The sequence below is a fragment of the Penaeus japonicus genome, unplaced genomic scaffold (assembly GCF_977035675.1).
Source record: "Penaeus japonicus unplaced genomic scaffold, GWHDUDI00000001_assembly GWHDUDI00000027, whole genome shotgun sequence".
Taxonomy (NCBI): Eukaryota; Metazoa; Arthropoda; class Malacostraca; order Decapoda; family Penaeidae; genus Penaeus; species Penaeus japonicus.
In genome coordinates this window covers 33,082,073-33,107,072 of record NW_028234429.1, presented here as the reverse complement: position 1 = coordinate 33,107,072, position 25,000 = coordinate 33,082,073, and the positions used below count along the sequence as shown (strand labels likewise).

General features: G+C 50.0%; 1 protein-coding gene across 6 annotated transcripts in view; it reads left to right on the top strand.

Annotated features, from left to right (window-relative positions):
• The window catches only part of PDZ-GEF (PDZ domain-containing guanine nucleotide exchange factor), a 200,270-nt gene that overhangs the window by 105,956 nt on the left and 69,314 nt on the right, over positions 1 to 25,000 (top strand). For 2 of the 6 annotated variants that reach the window (XM_043027527.2, XM_043027522.2), the window contains exons 1-2: positions 15,198 to 15,359; positions 21,538 to 22,299. The exons of the other annotated variants lie outside the window; for them this stretch is intronic. In XM_043027527.2, the coding sequence (XP_042883461.1) occupies positions 21,887 to 22,299 (413 nt within the window). In that variant the 5' untranslated portion in view covers positions 15,198 to 15,359; positions 21,538 to 21,886. Of the gene's footprint in view, positions 1 to 15,197; positions 15,360 to 21,537; positions 22,300 to 25,000 lie in introns of those variants that run through there. 6 annotated transcript variants of the gene reach the window in all.

The following is a 25,000-nucleotide window of genomic DNA, read 5'->3' as shown; positions in this document are numbered from 1 at the left end:
TATAATATATGTTTCTGCCTGACCGAGTATTGTGCCACCGAATTACACAATGGACTCGACTTCCAGCAGCGGCAACAACGGCTACTGCACTCGCATATAGCAGGGGTATACATTATCAGCTGTTAGGTTCCGAAGGAAAACAGTAGCCGCGGAGTGTAGTTTGGCCGTCGTGGAAGTGTGGTTGAAACGCACGCGTGGCCACAGGAAGTCTTGCGGCCAAGGGGTCACCTGCACCCTCCTCCCCCTCTCCTCTACCTCCCTCTTCCCCATACCTTCTACCTCCCTCCTCCTCCTTCTTCTAACCTCTACCTCCCTCCTCCCCCTGTACTCAACTCCCATCCACCCGGTCGCTTCCCCGGCCCCATACGACGATACCTTCCTCCTCTCCTTCTCCTCTCCTCCTCTCCTTCTCCTCTCCTCCTTCCCCTCCCCCTCTCCTTCCTTCTCTTCTCTTTCGCCCACCTCAATCCCCAAATTCCCCGTTCTCCCTACTCCCTACTCCTCCCCAGCCTTCATCCCTTCCTACTCTTTTCCCTGCCTCTCATCCCCCCCCCCTTTCTTGACCTTTTTTCTTAGTCCCTCTTATCTTTACCACCTTACTCCCCCCCCCCCCCCCCCCTTCTCTCTACTTCCCCTTCTTCTCCCACCCTTCCCACCACCTTCTCCTCCATATCTTCTTCACCCAACCTCGTCCCCTGCTCTCCCTCGTTTCCCACCCCTTCCCATACCCCAAGCACCTACGCCTGAACCTCTTCTCCTTCTCTCCCTTATCCACCCTCCACCTCTCCCCTCCCCCTCTCCTCTTCCCCTCTCCTCACCCCCTCTCCCCTCCCCCTCTCCTCTTCCCCTCTCCTCACCCCCTCTCCCCTCCCCCTCTCCTCTTCCCCTCTCCTCACCCCCTCTCCCCCTCTCCCCTCCCCCTCTCCTCACCCCCTCTCCCCTCCCCCTCTCCTCTTCCCCTCTCCCCTCCCCCTCTCCTCACCCCCTCTCCTCACCCCCTCTCCCCCTCTCTCCCGTCGCCCTTGAAGTCCATTGGCCCGGTAGGACGATCAACACCCGCGGGCTCAAATTGGGATCTCCCGTGAAATACCGTGTTCAGAGCGTGTTTGTGTGGTTGGGTGGGTGTGGGTTGGAAATATGTGTGTATGTGTGCGTTGGTTTTGTGTTTGTTTGTATGGGTGTTTTTGTGTTTTTCGTTTTGGAGGAAGGCCTACGTCTCTTACGTCTTCTCTCACCTCCCCTCACCTGTCCCTTCCTCCTTCCCCCGTTCCCCCCTCTGGAATGCGCGTCGTAATGGAAGGAGAGTGGAAGCAGAGCCCGAGTGGAAGGGTGCGTGCGGGTAGCGGGCCAAGGGCGTGCGTTCTCCTGGGGGATGGGTGGCGAGAGCTAAGTCCAAAGGCCTCAGGTATCAGTGACGTTGCATCTCTCTCTTTCTCTCTTTCAGGCGCGTTCTCTTTCTTTCTCTTTTGTCTTTCTCTCTTTTTCGTTTTCTCTTTCTATCTCTTTCTCCCTTTCGAGATTCCTTTCGGTTTTCCTTTTTTTGTTTATCGCCCTCTTCCTCTCCCACTCCCTCTCCCTCTCTCCCTCTCTTTCCTCGCTCTCCACCGTCTCTCCTCCCTCCTTCCCTCCCTCCTTTCCTCCCTCTCCCTCTTCTCCATCTATCTCCCCCCTCCCTCCCTCCCTCTCCTCCATCTATCTCCTCCCTCCCTCCCTCCTCCCCCTCCACGCTTCATTGCGCCCGCGGGGAAATGCACGGAATGTTCTGGGCAGTGTTATTGAGTGCCCCGAGGCTATTGATGTACGCAAGACGAAGGTCGCAGTGTTTAGGCGATGCTATTAAGCTGTATTAGTAATGTTGCGGTCTTATTTATTCAGAAGATGTGTTATCCTTATTGCAAAAGTAATTGTTTTTTGACGACTTATGTTGAAGGGAGGTGAGTGTGTGTGTGTGTCTGTCTGTCTGTCTGTCTGTCTGTCTGTACTTATCTGTTTTTTTTTATGTTTATGTGTACACATGGCTATGATACGTTATGATAATCGTCAACTGTGCCATACCCCTAATGAAATGCCTTGTCACGGCTGACCATGTGCGAAGTCGCCAGTAGAATACATGTGGTCTCTGGAAGCCGTATTTTCACGCGATGAATGTGAAGATATAGATGTATAGAAATGAAAAAACTGCGTCATAAAATCCTAGGGTTGTGGTCATCGGTGGAATGTTGATTATTGCGCTGCGGTTTGCGTACAAAAGCGAATTGGTGGCATGTCTGTGTACTGTACGGTATGTGAGGGCGTGTGTGTTATTTCAGGGGGTCTGCATCGAGGTGTGTGCGTATGATTGTATATATGTATGTGAATATATATATATATATATATATATATATATATATATATATATATATATATATATATATATATATAATATGTATGTGTGTGTGTGTGTGTGTGTGTGTGTGTGTGTGTGTGTGTGATATAATATAAAATCATGTAATGTAATGTAATGTACGTGCGTACATGTGTGTATCTTTGTTCAAGTTGATGTGCGCTTGTGCTACCTAGTACCACAACCCTCTTAGCTCTCGTCTTGACCACTAAGTATCTCTAGTCTTAAGTGTTTCGGTTTTTCCCCCAGCAAGTATAAATCTCCTCAGAAGAGCGGCGAAAATAGGAAGGGAGAAACGAGCTTTTCTTTTTTCGAAACGTGAATGACCGAGTTCCTTTGTGTGTGTGTGTGTATGTGTGTGTGTGTTTCTACGTTTATGTATGTGTTTTCGTGTGTTTGTTTGTACTTAAAACGTTTATTTTTATTCTTTTTTTCCCTCTCATTGTGTCGTTTAGCCGTTTATAGCCTCTTTCCATCATGCATATTCATCGCAAGCTCGTTACCCCCGAACGCGGTCGAGCAAACACTCAAGCAGATTCTCTCCTCCCCCCCCCCTCGAAAAAGAAAAAAAGAGAAAAAAAAAGCTGATCGAGCCCTCCGGTTGAATTTTAATGGAGATCTTTACTTCCCACTACGCTTCTGGAAAGCGTTGAGGCCGAACGAACGAGAATGAGGCGTCAACATCCCTCATCTTGATCTTGTAACATTAACCCTTCTTCCCGTCGACCTCTTTCCCCTCTTCCCCCCTTCCCTCTTCCCCCTACTCCTTTCCCTCTCTCCCCTACTCTTTTCCCCCTGTCCCCCTTCCCTCTCCCCCCTCCCCCCCACTACTCCCTTTCTCCTTCCCCACCTACCCCCCTTCTCTCTCCTCCCCTACTCCCTTTCTTCTGCCCCCCCTACCCCCCTTCCCCCTACCCCACCTCCTCCTTGTTTTTCCCCGACACGAGAATTAGAACTGTGATTAACGATCGATTGTTCGCCGGGCATTGTTTATACTAGGCGCGTGTGTGTTTGTATATATGGGGCATTGTCTGTGGTTCTTCGGGCGGACGGACGGATGGATGGTTCTTGCTTTTGAGACGTGACCTTACGAGTCTTTTTGGGCGGGGCGGGGTGGGTTGGGGGTCGGTTTGTGGGTATGTGTCTACGGGGTGGGCGGTGGTTGGGGGGTTTGTTTTGTGGGTATGTACCTACGCACGTGCACGATCCGACGCTTTTATGTACGGCGCCTATACAATGGTGATTTGCATTTCGTTTTTTTGTGTGTGTGTAATCAGGTGCGGTTGTGAAATGTGGCTTTGGTGGGGAAATGTTTTTTGTTTTTTGTTTTGTTTTGTTTGCTCTCTCTTTTCTCTCTCCCCTCTCTCTCTCTCTCTCTCTCTCTCTCTCTCTCTCTCTCTCTCTCTCTCTCTCTCTCTCTCTCTCTCTCTCTCTCTCTCTCTCTCTCTCTCTCTCTTTCTCTCTCTCTCATATATATATATTTATATTTATTTATTTATGTATATGTGTGTGTGTATGTGTTTGCGCGTGCGTGCGTGCGTGTGCTTGTGTTTGCGTGTTTTGTTTTTCTTAAAGATTAGGATCAACAGAGAAGAGTTTAAGTGTTGTTTTGTTTACGGTGAACGATGACTTTTTGCCGTTGTCGAGGCTGCTAACCTGCCGATGCGACGCGACTTTCTACTACTTACGTGGCGCGGCGACACACTTCCTCCCAGCGCCGCCGCTGCGCCGTCCCGGGTCCTCGTACGGAGCGACGCGACGTCACGACCCTCCGCCACCGCAAGCCACAGCCTTCCTTCCCTCCATCTTCCCATCCTTCCTCTCTTCCTTCCTTTCTTCCTTCCTTCCTGCCATCTATCCTTCCTTACATCTGCCCGCCCACCTTCTCATCCTAATCTAATCCACCTAATCACAATCATCCACCCACTCATCCATCCATCCATCCGTCTATCTTTGTATTTTCTTTCCGGTGTCGTGGATCTAGAGTCTTCTAGTTTTTAATTATATTCTCTATATTTCTTTTGCTTTTTTCGTCATGTCATCGTTTTCTCTTACATTGTCTTGTACTTTTTTGACGTCTTTTATTTTTCATCTCAACGAACGTGATTCTCACTTCTCTCGCTTCCGGAAATCCGTATTTTCATTTCGTTCTCATTTTCTTTCTCCCTTCCTTCCCTTACTCCCTCCCTCCTCTCTCCTCCTTCCCTTGCTCTCCCTATATCTTCTTCCTCTCTCTCCTTCAAGCCCTTCCCTCCCTCCCTCCCTCCTGTCTCTCTTCCCTTCCCTTTCTCTCCCTATTCCTTCTTCCTCTCCCTCCTCCTTCCTCTCTCCCTCTCATTCCCTCTCTCCTTCTCTCTCTCTCTTTCTCTATCTATCTATCTATCTATCTATCTATCTATCTATCTATCTCCTTCTCTCCCTCTCCCTCTCCCTCTCCCTCTCCCTCACCTCATGAAATCTGTATTGGACGTGGTCACTTTCCAGAGAGCAAGGGCTCTTGACGTGCGAGTCGCCGGACCTGCGAGGTTGTTGCCGGCATTGTTGCTGTTGTTTTTGTTGAGGTTACGATCTTGAGGTGGATCGGATGACAGGATGTGCCTTCGCGGGGATCCGGCTTCGCGGTGGACGCTTCCACTCGCGCGCTTTTGGGTGGGTCTGTTCGAAGATGGGAGAGGAATGAGTGGATGTGTATGTCTCTCTCTTTCTCTCTTTCTCTTTTTCTCTCTCTATCTTTCTCTTTCTCTTTATTTCTTTATTTCTTTATTTCTTTATTTCTTTATTTCTCTCTCTCTCTCTCTCTCTCTCTCTCTCTCTCTCTCTCTCTCTCTCTCTCTCTCTCTCTCTCTCTCTCTCTCTCTCTCTCGGTGCCAGGAGAATCGTGCAAAGTTATGAACAGCATTCTTTCTTGACCGACAAAACTAGAATAAAAATTCCTCAGGGAGAGAGAGAGAAAAAAAAGAAAGAGAGAGAGAAAATGAGTGAGTGAGTGAGTGAGTGTGAGTGAATGGTAGCACCTAGGTCGACCTCGGGAATGGCGGAACAGCATTAATGTCAGGTCTGCAGTGTGAGACCAGGTGCGTTGCTTGGCTTCATCGCGGGTCTCGGGAAAAAGGGGGCGACAGGCAATTATCTAGGGGCGCCTTCCCCCATTACCCCCCCCTCCCGGACGAATTACCATTACACGAGAGAGAGAGGGAAACGCTGGCACCTTTGAGACGACGCGCGGTATTTTCCTTCTCGGGATGTGCGAGTCGCTGTGCCATTGTTGTTAACGTTCGGCTCTTGTTGCTTTTGTTGTTGTTGTCGTCACGTGCTTTTGTTGTTGGTTGTCGTCGTGTTATGCTTGTTCATTGTGGCGTTTGTATTTTTTTTTCTCCGGACGCGATTGATTGAAGTCTCTAAGGCCAATGTCTTGATTTAATCAGTGCATTGTATAATATCCTAATGAGAGGAAGCTCACCTGCTCATGATATACACCCTTCCCTTCTCCCCCACCGCCGTCAACTCCCCCTTTACCCTCCCCGCCCTTTGGCACCTTGACGCACGGTGCGCCTTCGTCACCGACTGTTCTTTATTTCTCTTTTTCCCTGTACGTTAGCCTACACCCGCCCCCCTTCAGCCCCCCCCCGTTCCCCCCGAGTTATCTCAGTACACCGGTTGCCGAATGATCCCTCTTAATACTACATAATCCCCCATTCTCTCATCCACGCACCCATTAATATCAGTCTCCCCATAATTGCAACGAGGCGTGTAATCTTGCTCGCCGTAATCTCCCCGCGACAGCTTCTCCCCTCCCCTCTCTTCTCCCCTCCCCTCCCCTCCCCTCCTCTCCTCTCCCCTCCCCTCCCCTCCCCTCTCTTTTCCCCTCCCCTCCCCTCTCTTAACCCCTCCCGTCTCATCCCCCCCTCCCCTCTCCTCTCTCCTCTCCCCGGCGCGGAAGCTGTGCAGTATTTTGATCAAACTTTCCCTCCGTCTTCAATAATGCTCCGAGAGTGAGTGAGTGAGTGCCAGTCTGGGAAAGTATTGCAAAGAGCTTGATGGCTGGGTCCCTCTCTCCCACCTGTCTACCTGCACTCACGGCTGCCTTTTTGCTCTCTCTCTCTCTCTCTCTCTCTCTCTCTCTCTCTCTCTCTCTCTCTCTCTCTCTCTCTCTCTCTCTCTCTCTCTCTCTCTCTCTCTCTCTCTCTCTCTCTCTCTCTCTCTCTCTCTCTCTCTCTCTCTCTCTCTTTCTCTCCCTCTTTCTCTCTCTCCCTCTCTCTCTCCATTCGTCCCTCCTACCTTTTCCTTCCCTATCTCCCTCTTCCTTTTCCCTTCTTTCCTTCCCTCCCTAATCCTCTCTCTCTCTTCTTCCCTCTTTCCCCCAACATCCTTCCCCCTACCCCCTTCCTGCACACCTCCCCTCTCCCCACCCCAATCCCTCTTCCCACACCTCCCCACTCCCTCTCCCCACTCCTCCCCACTCCCTCTCCCCTCCCCTCCCCTCCCCTCCCAACTCCCATAGTTCATCCTTTATTTTCTATCTTCCTATATCTCTTTAGCATCGCCTTGTTATCTCTCATTGGCTCTCCTCATTGGCTCGTGTTGCCTCGGCCAGAGACCACACCCATGTCTCGGTCTCTCGGTCTCTCGGTCTGTCCCCCATCTCTCGATCTTTCCCCATTGTATGTCTGCGCCGGGAGTATGTCGCCATGATGTGGGCTATCGTTTCCCTTTGTTCACTGATCGCATCAACATAACGGAGGACCGCAACATGCGAATAGTGGCCATAAATAATTCTGCTGGTGAATTGCAGCTATAAATGGCTCAATACAGAGGCTCTGCCCCTCCCCCTCCCCCCGTTTTCTATGACGCCCCTTTTTGCTTTTGTTGGTCGATTTATTTTTTGCAGTTCCTTTATTTGTTTGTTGGTTTTCTGTGAGGCGTTTTCTCGTAGTGACTATTTTTTTATGTCTTTTACGTTTGATGACAAAGGATTTATTTATCTGTATTCTTTGGATGATGCAAATTGGACAAGGATTTAATTTTCCGGGTGGACTTCCTTCTTTGCTCAGAATTTCTCGATGATGACTTGTTATGATGAAGCAATCGAGGAATGTGTTAAGAGACAGTAAGGGCCAGAGGTGTGTTTGCAGAGGATCAGTTGAGAGTTGAAAAGCTTGGTTGAAAACCTCTTTGCGTAGCAGCATTGTGTATGTAGATCGTTAACCTTCTCGGTATATGTTTGTTTTAAATGATTGGTCCGTATCGAAGGCACAGAATGTGGGTGGAATTAAATTCTGAACATGGTAAAATATTGAAACTCTAAATTGGTTAGAAATCTCTAGGGGGTGCGCACTCCATTTTTCATTATTCGATGTTGGTAGAATACGGAGACAGGGTTCGGGGGGACTAAAGAAAATAACAAAAGGACGTAAAAGTGGAAGTGTTGTTTTTTTTCTCTCTCTCAAAAAAGAGAGTAGCTTTTCGGCTCACCATGAAGCCCACGGACAGTGATATATAAGCTACTTATCTACTACTCGATTGTGTATTTTACCTATTCATATGAATGTGCATTAACGTTCGGAACTGGTTAGGTGTAAATTAAAACGAAGCACACTTACCCCGCCAAAAACACCAGTCATTTCGAAAACTATTTTCCTCGAATGAAGAAACTTCTCACACAGGATTGAAACGAGAAAGGAGAAATTGGCATCGAGGAGGCCAGGGAGGCCGGCCGCGACCTTACCCCGGCCTAACTGTCCTCGGCCGCCCCAGGGGAGGGACAATTACCGCGACGTAAACCCGGGGAACCTTCGCCGTCGCGGTTTATGGGCTGGGCTCGTTCGAAGACTCGTAAAGCTGCTCGTTCGTGAGTTAGAGAGACGGGTGGGGAAAGGCGAGTGTTGCTGTTGACGGAGGAGGGCGGGGGAAAGGGTGGGGGAGGAGGGAGTAGATGGAGGAGAGATGGGAGAGGGGAGGGAGGAGTAGACGGAGGAGATGGGGGAGAGGAAGGGGGATAAAGGGGGGAGCAGATGTAACAGAAGAAAGGAATGGCAGGGAGGATCCTATGAACCGTAATGGACCAGCGTGCTTATATAACGCGATCTTTAGAGGAGTAATTGCTCAGGTGCAACATAAAGCGGGACTCGGGGAACGATTTGAAAACTCGTACCCAGAGGAGTGGACGGAGCTCGTCTAAAGTCCTTTTGAGGGGGGAAAGGGGGGGGGAAGCCGGCCTCCAGTGCTCTCGATCGGACGGTCCGTTCGTATCCCCGTCCCGAATGCCACGATTTCGTTCTCGAGGCGGAGCGTGAGCCTCGGAGGGAAGCTGGAGTTCGAGGAGGAGGACCCTGAGTGGGAGGAGGCAGGGTGGCTCTCTCAAGTGCCATCCTCATTACCGGCGTCTTGGTGTCCTGGGGACTCCTCCGAGGCACACTTGACTGAGGATAACAACATAAAATGGACGGGCTTGTGGTACCGCCTCTCCCTTTTATCTCTCTCTCTCTCTCTCTCTCTCTCTCTCTCTCTCTCTCTCTCTCTCTCTCTATCTATCTATCTCTATCTATCTATCTATCTATCTATCTCTATCTATCTATCTCTGTATCTCTTTCTGTGTGTGTATGTTTGTGTTTGTGTAAGAAAGAGTGAGAAAGTAAGAAAAAAAAAGAGAGAAATTGAGAATTGCAGGATCAGCTTTTTAGCGTTTAATCTACATAATTTTGATGTCGTTGGTTATAAATAGGAAATGTTTGAATAATCATTTTCACTTGTCATTGCATGCTGTCTGTATATTTATGATGCTAATTGTGCTTTCCCCTATTTTCGCAGGTAAGAGATGCCGCCCGTGTGTGTCTGTGCGTTGATCAGTGTAAAGGTAAAGTTAAAAGGGTCTCTCTTGCGCTCCTGCGTTCAGGCGCCTCTGTTGCATGTAATTTCATCTCGCGCCCTCTGTGTTTCGGTGTGGGCTGCGTCCTTGCTTCCCCTCGTAATGGTTCATTTGTTTCTGTGTCACCTAGTTTGCTTTGTTGTTCTCTCTTCGCCTCTCGTGTTCTCTCTTCGTCTTCTTTTTCTTTTGGTGTCGCCTGTTTCCTGTCCCGTCTTTTGAGGGTTATTATTATGATTTATGTTACTGTTTTGTTCTTTCCCATTGCTCTAGTATTATCTAGTATTTTATTTCGTTTCATTTCCTTTTTAGTATCCCTCTTCCCACTCACCGTCCTCCTCCACCTCCTCCTCCTTGTTTCCCTATTCCTCATCTCCCTTTTCCTCCACCTACTCCTCCTCCTCCTCCTTATCTCCACATTCCTCCTCCTCCTCATCTGCATATTCCTCTTCCTCTCTCCGACAAGCGCAGTGGTCTCCTTTGCCCCCGCCGTCTCTTAATTAGTTCGTTCATTTAATTTGATATTGTTTGGATCCCTGTGACGGATATGCTCGTTTCTCATTCCCTTCCTCTTACTCCCCTTCTTCCCTTCGTCCCCACCTTCTCACTATCTCCTTCATTCCTTTTTATTTTTTTCTCTGCATTTCTCTTCCCCTCCACTCTTCCCCTTTCCCTTTCTCATTTTCTCCTCCTCCATTATTTCTTTTTATATCTCTCTCTCTCTCTCTTCCCCTCAACTCTTCCCCTGTTCTCTTTCTCCCTCTCTCCTCCTTGCGCTCTTGCTTTTCTCCCTCTTCATTCCCCTTTCCCTCTTAATCATCGTTTACCTGCTCGCCCTTTTCCGCCATATATTCACCGCGTCGCTTTCATATCCTCTTCTTTCCCCGATTCTCCCCTGTTCCCCTCTTCTTCCCCTTATCCTCTCTCACTCACTCACTCACTCACTCACTCACTCACTCACTCACTCTCTCTCACTCACTCCTTCCCTCTTTCCTTCCTTGCCCTCTTCCTAACCATCCTCCCCTTCCCTCTCCATCCTTCTTCCACCTCTTCCTAGTCTCCCGTGTCCTCCCTTAGTTTATCATTCTTGCCAATCTCCCCTACACTCCGCCTCTCCCTTTGAGTCGGTGTCTTTCGCGTTGTCTTGCCTCGTCTCCGCGTCCTGCAGGGGAAGGAATCGCAAATTGGAACGCTTTTTCAGATCTGTTTTCAGGTCGTGTTATTGCAGCGGTGTTTAATCAAGATGGCAACGGCGTCTCTCTCTCTCTCTCTCTCTCTCTCTCTCTCTCTCTCTCTCTCTCTCTCTCTCTCTCTCTCTCTCTCTCTCTCTCTCTCTCTCTCTCTCTCTCTCTCTCTCTCTGTGTGTGTGTGTGTGTGTGTGTGTGTATGTATGTATGTGTGTATAGGTGTGTGGATGGAGGGATGAGGGAGGGGGAGAGGGAGAGATTGAGAGAGAAATAAAAGGTTTGTTTTATGGACTCCAAAGTGTAGTAGCTGTGCGCTCATTAGCATGTGTTGAATTCTGTACCGGAACCCATACCTCGCAGCCCCCTGGCTACTCTCTCCCCTCCCCCTTTTCCCCTTCACCCTTCACCCTTCCTGCTCCCTTTCTGTCTCGTATTTCGTGTTTCTGGTGTAGTTTGTGTTGTGGCGAGTGTGATAATGCTGTAGGGTGCGAGAAGGAATGAGTTCACGGATTAGCGAGATCTCGGAAGTTTGTAGTCCTGGAGGGGGTGAGGAGGCTTTTGTGCTACTCTCTCTCTCTCTCTCTCCCTCTCTCTCTCTCTCTCTCTCTCTCTCTCTCTCTCTCTCTCTCTCTCTCTCTCTCTCTCTCTCTCTCTCTCTCTCTCTCTCTCTCTCTCTCTCTCTTTCCCTCTTTCTCTCTTTCTTTATCTCTCTCTATCTCATCTCTCTCGCTCGCTCGCTTCCGCTCTTTCTGGCTTGTTTTGATTATTCTATTATCTGGATTTGTGTCTGTCTGTTTAGCGCGTCGTTATTCTTCATTAGTGTTGTTTGCGATCGCCCCTCCTCCTACTCCTCCTCCTACTAGCGGAGACTATTTCTGCTGAACGAGGGGAGGGTGAGGAAGGAAGGAGGAAATCGAGAGGGTGATATCCTGGTACTCATGACAGTGCCGGGGGACGAGTAAACCGAAGCAGTAAATAGTGCCAAGTTGCGTCCCCTCCAGACTCAGAGCCTCTTGTTTACCCTCTTGTCACCCCCCCCCCTCTCTCTCTCCCCTCCCCCGTTCTCTCTGGCCTGCTTGCTGGTCAGCTCCGGTTCGGTCGAGTAGAAAGAAGGCAGGGACCGGGTGGAGAAAAGGGATGGGGTGGAATCTAGAGAAATTTGTTACCTTATACGAGTGAGTCCATGAGTTATTTTTTGTGTTTAGAGAAACTTGTTACCTGTGTGAGTTCGTCGGTAGGCATTCGTATTGAGGTATTGTGGCGTGTGCGGAAAGTGGTTGTGTTGTTGGTGAAGGGATGCGTCTCGATAGTAGTGTCAGGTTTGTTTTTGGAAAGCCGTACACTTCGGAAGTAATGTAGCAGCACTTTGTTTTTGGCAAGTGGTACACCTCGACAGTAGTAGTAGTAGTAGTAGTAGTAGTAGTAGTTTTTGTTGTTGTTGCAGTTTATTTTTGGAAAGCGGCGCTATGCTCTGGTTATGTCAGGGCGGCGTACTGTGCCAGTTTCGTCTGGAACGGATATCACGATCACATTATTTGATTGGGCGAGGGAGTGACTTCCGGCAGTTAAGACACTGGTCCTTCTGAGGGGGGAGGGGAGGGGGTCATACTGCGTCAGGGCCCGATTCACTTCGCACGATTTCTCGTCTTTGTGGCAGCGGAGGGAAAGTGACACACGTTTGATGGAGGCAGAGGAAAAGTGGACGTGCAGGAAGAAAGGACATGGGAACGAGAGAAAGATTAAAGGAGGAGAAATCGGAGAGAAGACAGAAAGAAAAAGGCAAGAGCGACGAGTAAATAGTACGGAAAAAAAAGAGATAGAAACTGATGAAGTTGTCGTAAGTAGTATGGCATGTGTTCTCTTGACGTGGCGTGTTCATTGACGTGGGTGATTGGAAGATTCGTTTTTTTTTATGGGTCTTGACGTCGCGCATGATGCTGTGTGGGATCAGGGACTTTTCTACTGCTACTGCGCGAGTGGGCGACGCCCAGCGTAGATCCATTTCCTTTTTTCTTTTTTTCTTTCGCTTCCATTCTCTCTCTCTCTCTCTCTCTCTCTCTCTCTCTCTCTCTCTCTCTCTCTCTCTCTCTCTCTCTCTCTCTCTCTCTCTCTCTCTCTCTCTCTCTCTCTCTCTCTCTCTCTCTCTCTCTCTCTCTCTCTCTCTCTCTCTCTCTTTTCCGATATCTATTTATCAATCCTCTTTTACCGTTCATCTCACTTTCTTTTTGCTTTTTATCGGAATTCTTTATCTGTTCACCAGTTTTATTTTTCAATTTGCATATGCGTCCGTTCTCTGCCCCCTCCCTCCGTCTCTCACCCCCTGCTTCCCTCCCTCCCTGCTTCCCTCCCTCAAGGTCCTCGCGCTTTCCTTGCTTTGTGTTCCTAGTTGTATGTACGCACGCACGCGCGCGCGCACACGCTCCTCCTTCCGTGCTGTCGTCTCCTCCACGCCAGCTTATTATACCACCTGCGGTCAAGTTTATGTGACACTGAACCACGCGCCGCTCTAATCGAACGTGTCACTGTCCAGCCGCGAGTGATATCGAGCCCAGTGGATTCTCGCCGGAGGGAATAAAGTGCAATCCTCTCCTGTCCCGTCTCCTCCTCACGCTTTGTGTTTACGTCTCGTAGATTTTTTTTTCCTTTTCGCTCGGCGCCCCGGAGTATGCATGGCGCAGTTGGCAGTGTCGGGGGATAAGGCTCGCTCTTCTGCCTCGCCTCTAAGTGGCACTTCACCAGGTGGCGGTGGAGGGCCAGGATGGGTGGATGGCTGATAGATAGGGACGTCTCCCTTTTCCTCTCCTCTTATCTTTCGTCTTCTCTTCCTATCCTTTTTCCCTCTCCCCTTGTCTCCCTTCCCCTCTCCTCTCGTTTCTCCTCCTCTCTTCGTCTCTCTGTGCCATCCCCATCCACGCCTTCTTTGACTATTTTTATTTCTTGTTATTCTTCCATTTGTGTCCACGCCGCGTGTGACAACCGCCCCTCCGAACCTCTTTGAAGGCCTCTGTTACCTTGCTCTCGCTGTAGCCCCATTGTCACGCGAGGCACCCACTATTGACCCAGTGTCAGGTGTGCCACGTCGAGCAGGGAAAGGTCGTAAGCCGCGGCCGAATGCATGACTAGATTCTCTTATTTTTTATTTTTACATTCCCCACTAGACCGGATTTTAAAAATTGAATCCAGTTAAAAGAAAGCGCTTGTAATACTCGGGAAGGAATAGGCTTGTGGAGTAATCCGTATGATAGAGTTTAGTCAAATATTACGAAGAACAGAATTCATATTTTACCAAGGAACGTGAATAGTAAATGCTGCACCGCGTTGGTCATATGTATATTTACATTATATATATATATATATATATATATATATATATATATATATATATATATATATATATATATATATATATATATAGTGTGTGTGTGTGTGTGTGTGTGTGTGTGTGTGTGTGTGTGTGTGTGTGTGTGTGTGTGTGTATGTATGTATGTATATATACACATGCGCATATACATACATGCATATGTACATACATATATACATACTTATATACTCATACATACACATACATACTCATACACACTCATACACACACACACACACACACACACACACACACACACACACACACACACACACACACTATATATATATATATATATATATATATATATATATATATATATATATATATATATATATATATATATATATATATATATACACATACATACATATATATATATATACATACACACACAAGTATAGATATACCTGTATATACGTACATCATATATACGTATATACATATATTTACAGATACATATACATATTCATTTTTTTCTGATGGTTATCACACAAACCTGTAGCATCCCAAAGAAACCTAATCCCCAGCTTAAGTCCCAGGGAAGTTGAACAAAACTCAAGAATTTCTGGCCTTTAAGCCTCAGCCGCGGAGGAATGCGGCACTCCAAGGCGGACACAAGTGTAGGGAAAGTGGCACTCGCGGGGGAATTCGGTAGACGCTGAGGCGAGTCTCCGTCTGCATGAGGGCACCAGGCTAGGATGAGAGGCCGATGAGGGGGGAGGGTGGCGAGGAGAATGACGGCGGAGGGCATGGCGGAGCAAAGGGCGAGGCGCGCCGACCGCTCGTTCGCTCGCTCCTCCGTCCGCGTCATCTCAAGTCGTAGGAGCCGGCCGGGGGGATCCGCACGCAGAGGAACTTCTCGCCCGAGCTCCTAGCGAGCGGAACTCTTGAACTTTTTACGGCGATAGATTTACGCTCCATTGCACACGTGGGGGAGTGAGGGGTGGGGGAAGGGGTGAGGGGTTGGGGGGGGGGGGGCAAGTGCTCTCGTAGGCGTGTCTTCTCTTTTTCTCCCGAGCCTCACAGATCTCTCGCTCATGTTCGCCGCACATGTGATTGAGAAACCCTGGTGGGATGTATATTTAGCGGGGCTGTGTGGAGCACTTGTTGTGGAGGGGGAAGGGTGGGGGGGGCAAGGGGAGAGGCATGAAGGCTCTCCTTCAGGTAAAGTAAAGGGAGTAGCAGGTAGGGCAGTAAGGTGCCCGGGTTGTAGCAAGCGGTGCTACACTGACCCTCATTGTGCGAGGTGCGATGTATACACGAAGGAGTGTGTTTGTGTGTGCGTGCGTGTACGTATGCGTGTACGCGTGTGTATGAGTGTAGTAAGGTGGTGGTGTGCGCGGGTGCGAGTGGCGGGCTGGTGCTCGGGCTGCCTGTCTTCCCGCGCGGCTCAGTCTCCGCTCAGTGCCAAACAGTGCCGCCTCAACGGTTCGCTCTGCCTCCCCCGCCGCTCGCGTCCAACTTGCCCTCGAGCGCGTCCGTGGCGGCATCGGTCGCTCACGTGTGGCGTTTCTCCGCCGTCGTTCCTAGGCGTGGTGGCTGACGGGGCCGTGCGTGGTGCAGGTGAGGAGATGGCGATGTGCCTGCGTCCGTAGGAGCTCTGAAGGTCCCATGGGCGCCCCCCTCCCCCCTCCTCCGCGTCCATATGTCGCGGCGAGGACTCCTCCACCAGTAGTGTCGTGTGAGATTGGTGTGCGATTGGCACGCACGCACACGGACGTACACAGAACAGCAGCAGGGGAAGGTCGCGGTGCACATTAGGGTGTCGGTGGCGCCGGAGTAAAGGGGAAGCCGTGAACAACACTGCAACAGGTGTGTGTGAACTGCGGGCGTCTTGCAAGTGAAAGTGGTGTGATCAAAGGTCCATGCAAAGTCTCGTGTGCTTTGCCAGTCATGCACTCGAAGCAGCGAAGTGTGTGTGTGCGTGTGTGCTGAAGGCGTGTAAAGAAAGCAGCAGTGTGTGCGGACTGCTCAGCGTGAGTGTAGGAATAATGCACAACGCGGAAAGTAGGCGTGGCAGTCTCACCTGAGTTACGGTGTGTTGAAATGAAACACGCTCTGTGGAAAATACAAATATATGATGGAATTTCGTAGAAAATATGAATATTTGTTGTTTGTTCGTGAAAAATAAAAGTAACAGTGACGTGATGCGTTAAGTGCAAGATAATAAGTGTAGGAGGTGTGCAAACGAACATAATGGTCTTGTAATGTACTCTACCTGTAAAGGTAGGCCTAATGGTCTCCCAGGTAGACATCGCATTACCCCGGGGAAATGGAGGTGGATATTCCTTTTCTTAACGTTACGTAGGTTTCCAGGCGTCGATGTCCTGTCCCAAGCTCAATAATGCATAGCTCCTGGAAGGCCCAGGAAAAAAAGTATGCGTTCGCAGTGACTTAAAAAAAAAATTAGATAGGTTACTAAATTAGTCAGGGCAAAGGCTTTGCTTGCTTGAACTGTAGCATTTCAGAGAGCCAAGTGTGCCCTTGTAACATTTCGTTCAAAGGCAGTCAGTGTGAATGTGTATGTATGTATGTATGTATCTTTATGTTGAGATGTGTGTATGTCTGTTGCTAGTTGCTGAGGTTAAGTGCAGAAAATAGGTATACACATACACGTTTACAAAGAGACACGACGGCCAACACACCCAAATAACAAAGCATGGCGATTCCATCAGCAGAGACTTACACCTCCTGCCCCACCAACAGCTGATTCCGAATGCACAACGAGCGCCTGGAAGAAATGACATGCTTTACCGCAAGGAGCCGAGGGGGAGAGCGATCAGGGACGGCGAGGAAACACGGCCACACACACAAAAGGGTCTGATGGGATGTTGACTTCATGCATTAGGCACCGCTGAGCCCTTCTACAACGACTTAGGGGGATGGGGGAGAGGGTCTCCCTCTCGCTTCCTTATTTCTTCATGCTTGCTCCTTCCCTCTCATTATCCTCCCTCCTAACTTCCTTGCAACTTCTCCCTTTCTCACCACCATCCTCTTACCTCCTTACTTCCCTCTGCTCTTATATATCTCTTCTCTTCTCCCTCCTTCCCTTCCTCCCTACCTCCCTCCCTCACTTCTTTCTTCCCTGTTTCCTCCACCCTTCCTTTTATCCCCCTTCCTACCTCCCCCTTCCTCTTCCCCTTTCCTTCTACCCACATCCATCCCCTATCACCCCCCTCCCCCCTTAACCCCTCTTATTCGGTTAGAACCCGCCCTTAGCCCATTGTGGTCGCGAAGATTTGTAGCGCCATAGACCAGACCAGGGCTAGACTCCCCCTCCCCCCTCCCCTCACACACAGACCCTCCACCCCTTCCCAGCCCCGCCCCGCCCTTCCCCAGTCGTATGTCAGGGCCGTCCCTTGCCCGCCCCTGAAAGTCTTGATCCTTTCATTAGGGACAAGTCGACGCCGTGTCACCGCCGATTCTCTTTATTAGAAAGTTGGGGAGTTGAGTTGGATTGAGATGGATTTAAGTTTTCTTTGTTTTTCTTGCTGTCGTTGTTGTTGTTGTTGTTTCGCGTGGGAAACTTACTTAGAACTTGCTAGAACTTTATGGGTGTTTGTGAGCTAGGAGACGGGTTAGGGAATTGGGAAGAATTATGACAGGACGTAAGTGAAGAAGGAGATAGGTGTGTGTATTTGTGTGAGTGAGAGAGAGAGACGAGGGAGAGGGAGAGACTTAAACATTTGTGGGATGGAAGTAGATAGCGATAAAGGAAAAGGGAGAGAGGTATGAAAGAGATATTTCCTTCGTGTGTGTGACGATGTTCGTGTGTGTGTGTGTGTGTGTGTGTGTGTGTGTGTATGTGTGTTTGTACATATCTATGTATGTATGTGGAGGTGGGGGTGTGGGGGGGGGGGGGAGAAAGAAGGCCCCAAGAACACGCGGGCGGCGGGCGGGCGGGAGAGGAGAGGAGCGAGGGCGATGCTATCTCCCCGTAGCGAGGAAGGTTCCGTCAATATATTGCCTTCGCCCCGACCATTGTGTGTCCCTTCGGCGGACTCCAGCAAGTAATGTCGACAGGGTGGGAGAGAGAGAGAGAAAGAAAGAAAGAAAGAAAGAAAGAAAGAAAGAAAGAAAGAGGCAAGATTTCCTCCCCGTGGGGGTGGGGGAAGGAGGGCTGTGGGATAGTGATGGGGGAGGGTCGAGGGAGGAACCTATGAACGTGTGTGTGTAAAAAAAAAAGGGGGGGGGGTAGAGTGGGGTGGCAGGAGGCATAGGGGTTGGGGAAGAGGAAGAAGGCGTGGTTTAAGAATGGGATTGATTAAGAGTTATTGGAAAGGTGAAAAAGGGTTGAAAGGCGATCGGCGAAAGGTTTGGGCGGGGCAAGGTTAATGTTGCATGCCATTCTTTCTATGCTTTATGACTATTGGTACCATCAGCAACATTAGGATTTTTATTATTATTGATTGATTAATTGTTGTTCTTAATTTCGCTACGTATCGACATTTCTTCGCCTCGTCCACTTACAGTTCTGCGTTTTGTTAGATGAATGAGAAAAGACACGCCTTTATCGTGGCATACCTGTCGACACAGGAAAGATCGCTTCACTTGTATGGAATCAGGTATATCCCTCCCCCTCCCCTTCCACGCCCCCCATATCGTTCCCCTTCCGTCGTCCTCTCTCCTCTGCCACCCCTCTTCCCTCTTCTCTCCTCTCCCCTCTCCCCACTCCCCACTCACCTGCTCTCTTCTCCACCTCTCACCTGCTCTCCTCTCCCTCTCTCCCCTCTACCCTGCTCTCCTCTCCCCTCTCCCTTGTCCCACGGCAACTCGCAGGCACTGCCAGGCACTCTCCACACTCACCTTACAAACTTTTCACTTGCGGAATTTATGCTAGCCATAATGTCGTTTAGAGAGGTTAAGATATTTCCCAGGAGTCTTCCCTTCCAACCGCCAAATTGAATCTCTCTTATTTCTGAAGCGCAAGAAATTCGCAAGCGGTTTCAGATTTTTTCCGCTTTATTCTGCCTCTCTTTTTTTCTCTCTTATTCTTTATAGTTCTCTTTCCTACATCCTCCCGTCTCTTTCTCCTCATTTTTTCTCTCTCTCTTCCTCTCTCTCTCTCTCTTCCTCTCTCTCTCTCTCTCTCTCTCTCTCTCTCTCTCTCTCTCTCTCTCTCTCTCTCTCTCTCTCTCTCTCTCTCTCTCTCTCTCTCTCTCTCTCTCTCTCTCTCTCTCTCTCGCTTTCGTCTTTCATTATTTTTTTTCCAATCCTCTCCCTCTCCCCCTCTCTATCTTTCTTTCAACACCCCTTCCCCCTCTCCCCCTGTGTTAAGTTGTTTGTAAGAAGATTCAAAAGTTGTTGGGAAGAAATTATTTTTCGTAGCCAAAGCAAGTTTGTTGATTCATGATAAAATTTACTTTTCATCATTTCCGCACGCGTGCGTGCGCATGCACACACACACACACACACACACACACACACACACACACACACACACACACACACACACACACACACACACACACACACACACACACACACACACACACACACACACACACACACATACACACACACATACACATACACATGTGTGTTTGTGTGTGTGGATACATATGCAACGCGAATGCATTTTCGAATCGCCACCATAAACCCCAATCGGTGCTTCATCCGATATCGAAGGGCGTTTTTGCCTGTCATCGTGAGTGTCTTTGTATTTTATCTGGAAAGATATATTTCTCTTGGGAAAGTTGCGAGAGAGAGAGAGAGAGAGAGAGAGAGAGAGAGAGAGAGAGAGAGAGAGAGAGAGAGAGAGAGAGAGAGAGAGAGAGATAATTACTTAGTTCAGCAGTAATAGAGAAAGGAGAAAGGGAAGACAGAAATAAGTGATAGGAAAAGATGGAAGAAGGGAGAGAGAGAGAGAGAGAGAGAGAGAGAGAGAGAGAGAGAGAGACTTTTTGACTTTGACGAGTTTATGAGAGAGAAGGCGAAAGAGGTCCCGAGGCCTAGCAACCTCCCCGAGCACCCTGCCGGAGGCCCAAGGAACCCGCGGTCTCCCCGAGCCAATTTGCGCGGAAGCTTCGCCGATTTAGCTTTTGTATCAGGCGGAGTCAAGCTTCAAGATTAACTTTTATGTTTTTCGCCGCCGGAGCCGATATCGGAAGTCGATAACCAGCGGTTGGCGCCGTAAACAAAGACGCTGCGAGAAACGCGCGATTTAGTCTCCCGTGGATAATTATCTGCTCTTATTGTGTGTGTGTGTGGGGGGGGGTGTTTGTGGTTTTGCATCTTGCTTAGAAGGGATTTTGCGCCCCCCCCCCCCTCCCTTCTCCTATTCACCATTTCCATATCTGTTTTTTTCTGTGTATATATCTATCTAAAAATAAATATATATCTGTATACTGTACATACCTACCTTGCTCATCGTCTTTCTCTCTTCCTTTTCCCTTCTCTCCTTCTCTCCTCTCCTTCCCTTTTCCTTCCTCCTTTCCTCCTCCCTCCTTCCCTGCATCCCTCCCTTTCATTTCTTCTTTTTCTTTCCTCCTCCCTCCTTCATTCCCGCCCATTCTCCTCCTTCCTTCCCTCCTTCATTCCCGCCCTTTATATCTCCTTCCCTCCATCCCGTTCCCCGAACACAAAAAAAAAAAAAAAAAAAAAATCACAAATCGAATTCCGCCGAAACGTCAGCTTCGTCTCTCGATCTCGTCTCGGGAGTAGAAATATTCCCGTCATCTTCAATATTTTTTTTCGGGAGCGCGGTTCATTGTCTCCGCGTGACGTGGAAGGGAGAAAGGGAGGGAGAGAGGGTGGGATAGGGATAGGGATAGAGATGGGGATGGAAGGGAGGGAGTTAGGAAAGAAGGAAGGGTGGAAGGGATGGAGTAAAGGAAGAAAGGAAGGAATGAAAGAGAGACAGGAAGGAGGGAAGGATGAGGAATTGAGAAGAAAGAAGGAGAGGTTGAGAAAGAGGTTGCGAGGGAGAAGGACATCGCTGACATCACCGCCTTCATCTATTCCAACAACCTTCTTACGTCATTATTTTTTCCCTCAAGAAATATGCGTATAAGGAGGGTGATAACGGAGTAGGAGAAGATAGTGGGAGAGATAGAGAGAGATAAAAAATAAAGGAGAGAAGGATAATGAAGAAAGGTGAGCGAAAAAAGGAAAAGCGATTATGGCGTTTCCTTAGCCCCATTATGTGACACCTTTTTTCTGCTCGCGTGTCGGTTTGTGATGTTCGCGTTATCTTTAGTGTCAGACGCAGCGGCCGTAGGATTTCTCGGTTTTTTCCTTTTATGTCCTTTTTTCTCCTTTTTCGTTGTTTTTCTCTCTCTTTTTTTTCTTTCTTTACGTCCTTTTGATAATATTTGATCAACGTCGGGAGATTGCGGGTCTGGTTTCAGCGTCTTCAAGGAGACATGGCGGGAAGATTGTGTGTGCGTTTTATTTTCCTCCGGTTTTATGGAGTTGGGATTCGTATGTTTTTCTTCTCCGGTTTACGGTTGTTCTGGGAGGGAGACAAGGAGAGAGGAGAGAAGGAGAGCAACGGAATAGATGAGAAGCGGTGATTAAAAAGAGGGGGATGGGGGGAGAGAGAGAGAGAGAGAAAGAAATATATATAGGAAAGAGAGAGAAATTCCACCTTGCTTCTGGTGAGGACCAATACCAATATTGACCTTCGTGTAATAATTATGTTCCCTGCCCCTCGAGAGGCCCGGCTCTCCTCGGGGAGCAGAGGGAGTCAATACGACGAGAGGACGTGTTGTATTTCGATAGATCATAAAATCTCCCACAGCATCGCGGATCAGCCGAGGAATGTGGATTATCTCTTTGTGCTAGAGAATTGTGTCAGTCCGAGGAGGCCGCGGGTGAGTGTGATGCAGTGTGGCGAGGGCGCCGTCGCCCGCGCTGTTGTGATGGAGGGCGTGCGTGTGCGGGCGCGGCGGGCGTGGTAGCATGGTGCAGGTGAGCGGCGGGCAGCAGCGGGAGCCGTGCTGGGAGCTGCCACGCTATGCCAGGCCGCGATCCCCTCGCCCTCGCGCCGCAGACAATGCTTGCTCAGTGATGGCTGCCCCGAGGACCTGCGCTGCACTGCCTCGCTGTAGACGGCCCCAGGCCTTGCTGTAACCTCGGCCACCTGCAAGATGATGAAATACAGTAGCGAAAACCGCCTGCGGCGCCGCAACTCGTGCACGGCGCTGAGGCCGCGGCCGCTGCGGAGCGAGGGAGACCTGACGACGACGCTCCGGCAGCCCCGCGTCCGCCGCCTCAGCTTCAGGGAGCATTCCCGCGCGGACGGCGCCCCGGAGGTGCTGCCCCCGCGGGCCAACTCGGTGCCCGGGACGGTGTCGGCAGCCGCGGCGGGGGTGGTGGCGGGGGTGGGCCCCCTAGTGACCCCCCCTTCCACCCCCACGTCGTGCCTGGGCTCGGATCCGTCCCTCAGGGTGAGCACCATCCTCAAGCGCTGGAACTCGCACAGGGAGCGGCGCCTCAGCGACTCCAGGGCCCAGGACGCCGCCCACGACACCCCGCCCGTCTCCAGGAAGCTCTCGTCATGGTACGCCCTCTTGCCTCTTACCCAACTCCTATACAGCTCCTCTAACGCCCTCACAGCCCCCCTACCCCCTCCCCCCGCCTAACGACCGCCCCTTTGCCTTTTTCACACTCCGCCTGGAGATTAAGCCCAGATTTTATACGTTGCCTCTGACCCCTCAAAAAAATAAATGAAAAATGTCACATTTTTGAGTAGCCTGGAGAATGCCAGTCCGGCCCTTGAGTGCCGCATCCCCGGAGGTGGATGAAGTGCCCTCGGCGCTTGGAGAGTCGTTGCTCGGGTATAATTTGTCCCTGAACTCCGTCAAGTCCCTGAACTAAGTACCTGAAGTCCTTGATCCCTGCATGCAAAGTTCGCTCGCTCACTAGCCTGCCTTATCAAGGATCACCTCGTTCGACGCGCCAGTCACTCGCAGCGCAGCAAGCAATCTTTTGGAGTGTGTTTGTGTGAGATATAGTGAGTGAGTGAGTAAGTGCGTGCGTTGGCAGATGTGTGCCGAGGTGCGATAGACACCTACCTGAACCCCCCCCCCCCCCACACACACACACACACATATCTTCCAGCCTCACGGTGACGTCCGAGTCGCAACCACGGCCGGGCTAAGAAGGGGCGAATTGTAACGAGGGTCATCCGTTCGTCCGTCACCCGCTAATCCCGAGGCAATGCCGGTGTCCTGGGTTAATGGTGCTACGTTCACGCGGGGATCAGGTGGGGAGGGAAGGAGGAGCATGAAAGGGGTGGCGGGGGGGGTGGGGGGGGGTTCAGGGTCTTCTTTGGGCCTCTTCTATTTTTCTCCTTGTTAATCCTCTTTTTCTTTTAGTTTTCCTTCCCTGATTGTCGTCTGGTCGTCTCCTTTCTTCTCCCTGCGCCCCACTTTATTCTTCCTCTTCCTTTCACGGTTTCTCTCTCTCTCTCTCTCTCTCTCTCTCTCTCTCTCTCTCTCTCTCTCTCTCTCTCTCTCTCTCTCTCTCTCTCTCTCTCTCTCTCTCTTTCTCTCTCTCCTCTCTCTCTCTCTCCTCTCTCTCTCCCTCTCTCTCTCTCTCTCCTCTCTCTCTCTCTCTCTCTCTCTCTCTCTCTCTCTCTCTCTCTCTCTCTCTCTCTCTCTCTCTCTCTCTCTCTCTCTCTCTCTCTCTCTCTCTCTCTCTGCCTCGTTTTTCTCGTCCTCCTTTGAGAGTGTCTCCCTTTTTCCTTCTTCATTGTGTGTTATCTGGTCTTTTCTTTTCCCGTTGCTTACCTTCATTTTTTTATTTCTTTCTCTCCACTGCTATGTTTACTTACGGTCCCTGATACGTTTTTTCCCCTGTGTATGACCTTGTTTATCTCCCGTGCTTTTTCACGTCTGGCTCACGTCTCTCTCTTTATTTTCCAAGGTTCCGCGTCAGTAATGTTTGTCTCCTATCTACTCCTTCAGTTTTTCTCTTCCATAAGCATCTTTTCTTCCGTTCTATTAGAAAAGTTCCTTTCAATTTTCCGTCGTTCTCTTTTCCTTTCTTCCTCCCTCATTCCCCCGTTCTCAATTTCTCGCCGTTCTCTTGTCCTGCCTCCCTCCTTACCTATCTTCTTTCTCTGCCTCCCTCCCTTCCTATCTCCTCCTCCCCCCCCCTCTCTGTCTCTCTCTCTCTCTCTCTCTCTCTCTCTCTCTCTCTCTCTCTCTCTCTCTCTCTCTCTCTCTCTCTCTCTCTCTCTCTCTCTCTCTCTCCATATCTCGCTGTTCTCTTTCCCTCCCTCCCTCCTCTCCGTCCTTCCCCTCCCGTCCTATTCTCTCACATTTGCCTCCTGTCTTAAAGCCCCCTCCTCGTATCATGCACTTGTCCCGTTCAACAGACGTCTTTTCATTCGTGTTCCTTCTGCGGTCACTGCGTTCCGTTCGCTATCATTTGGCTTCGTTATGTCTTTTGCGTTCGTTCTCTTGCTCGCCCTCTCTCTCTCCCCCCGTTTCTGTTCTTCCTTTGTCGGTTTCTATCTCGTTTCCATCTTGTTCTCTGTCTCGGCTTGTTTGTAGCCCTTGTTCCTTCTCTCGGTCTATATGGTTTCTTTCTCTCCGTCTATTTCGTTTCTCTCTCTCTCTCTCCTGCTCCCTCCCTCCCTCCCTCCCTCCCCCCCATCTCACCCCCCCCCCCTACCCACGCTCCTACATCCCAATAAGTTTCCTCCTCCAATTTCCCCGTCGGCGTCCGTCGTCCCTAAATCTCCTACCTCCGGCCCGAGCGCCGTCGGTGGTGTTCGCTCGTGGTTTATTTGGCGTTGGGAGTTCGAAGCGTAGCCCCTGCATCAAGGCGTAGGAGTAGGGGGGGGGAGAGGGGAAGGGGAAGGGGAGGGAGAGAAGGGGAAGGGTGAATGTTGGTCGGTTGGTTTTGTCGGTCTGTCTGTCGGTTGGTCGGGGTCCGGGATCATGGCCGAGATAAACACTTGGTTTTCTTCAAGGCATGAGGGATGGGGGTGGGTAGGGAGTGGGGGAGAGTTCGCCCGTACCTGCACTGAGGAGAAAGAGAGGGGAAGGGGAGTGAGAGAGAGAGAGAGAGAGAGAGAGAGAGAGAGAGAGAGAGAGAGAGAGAGAGAGAGAGAGAGAGAGAGAGAGAGAGAGAGAAACAGAGACAGGGACTAACGAAAGAAAAAAAGGATAAAGGCTATGGAAGAAAAAGGAGGAAAAGAAAGAGACGAGAACCACCTTTCTTTCGCCCGCAGCGTCGCCAGGCCAGCGGAT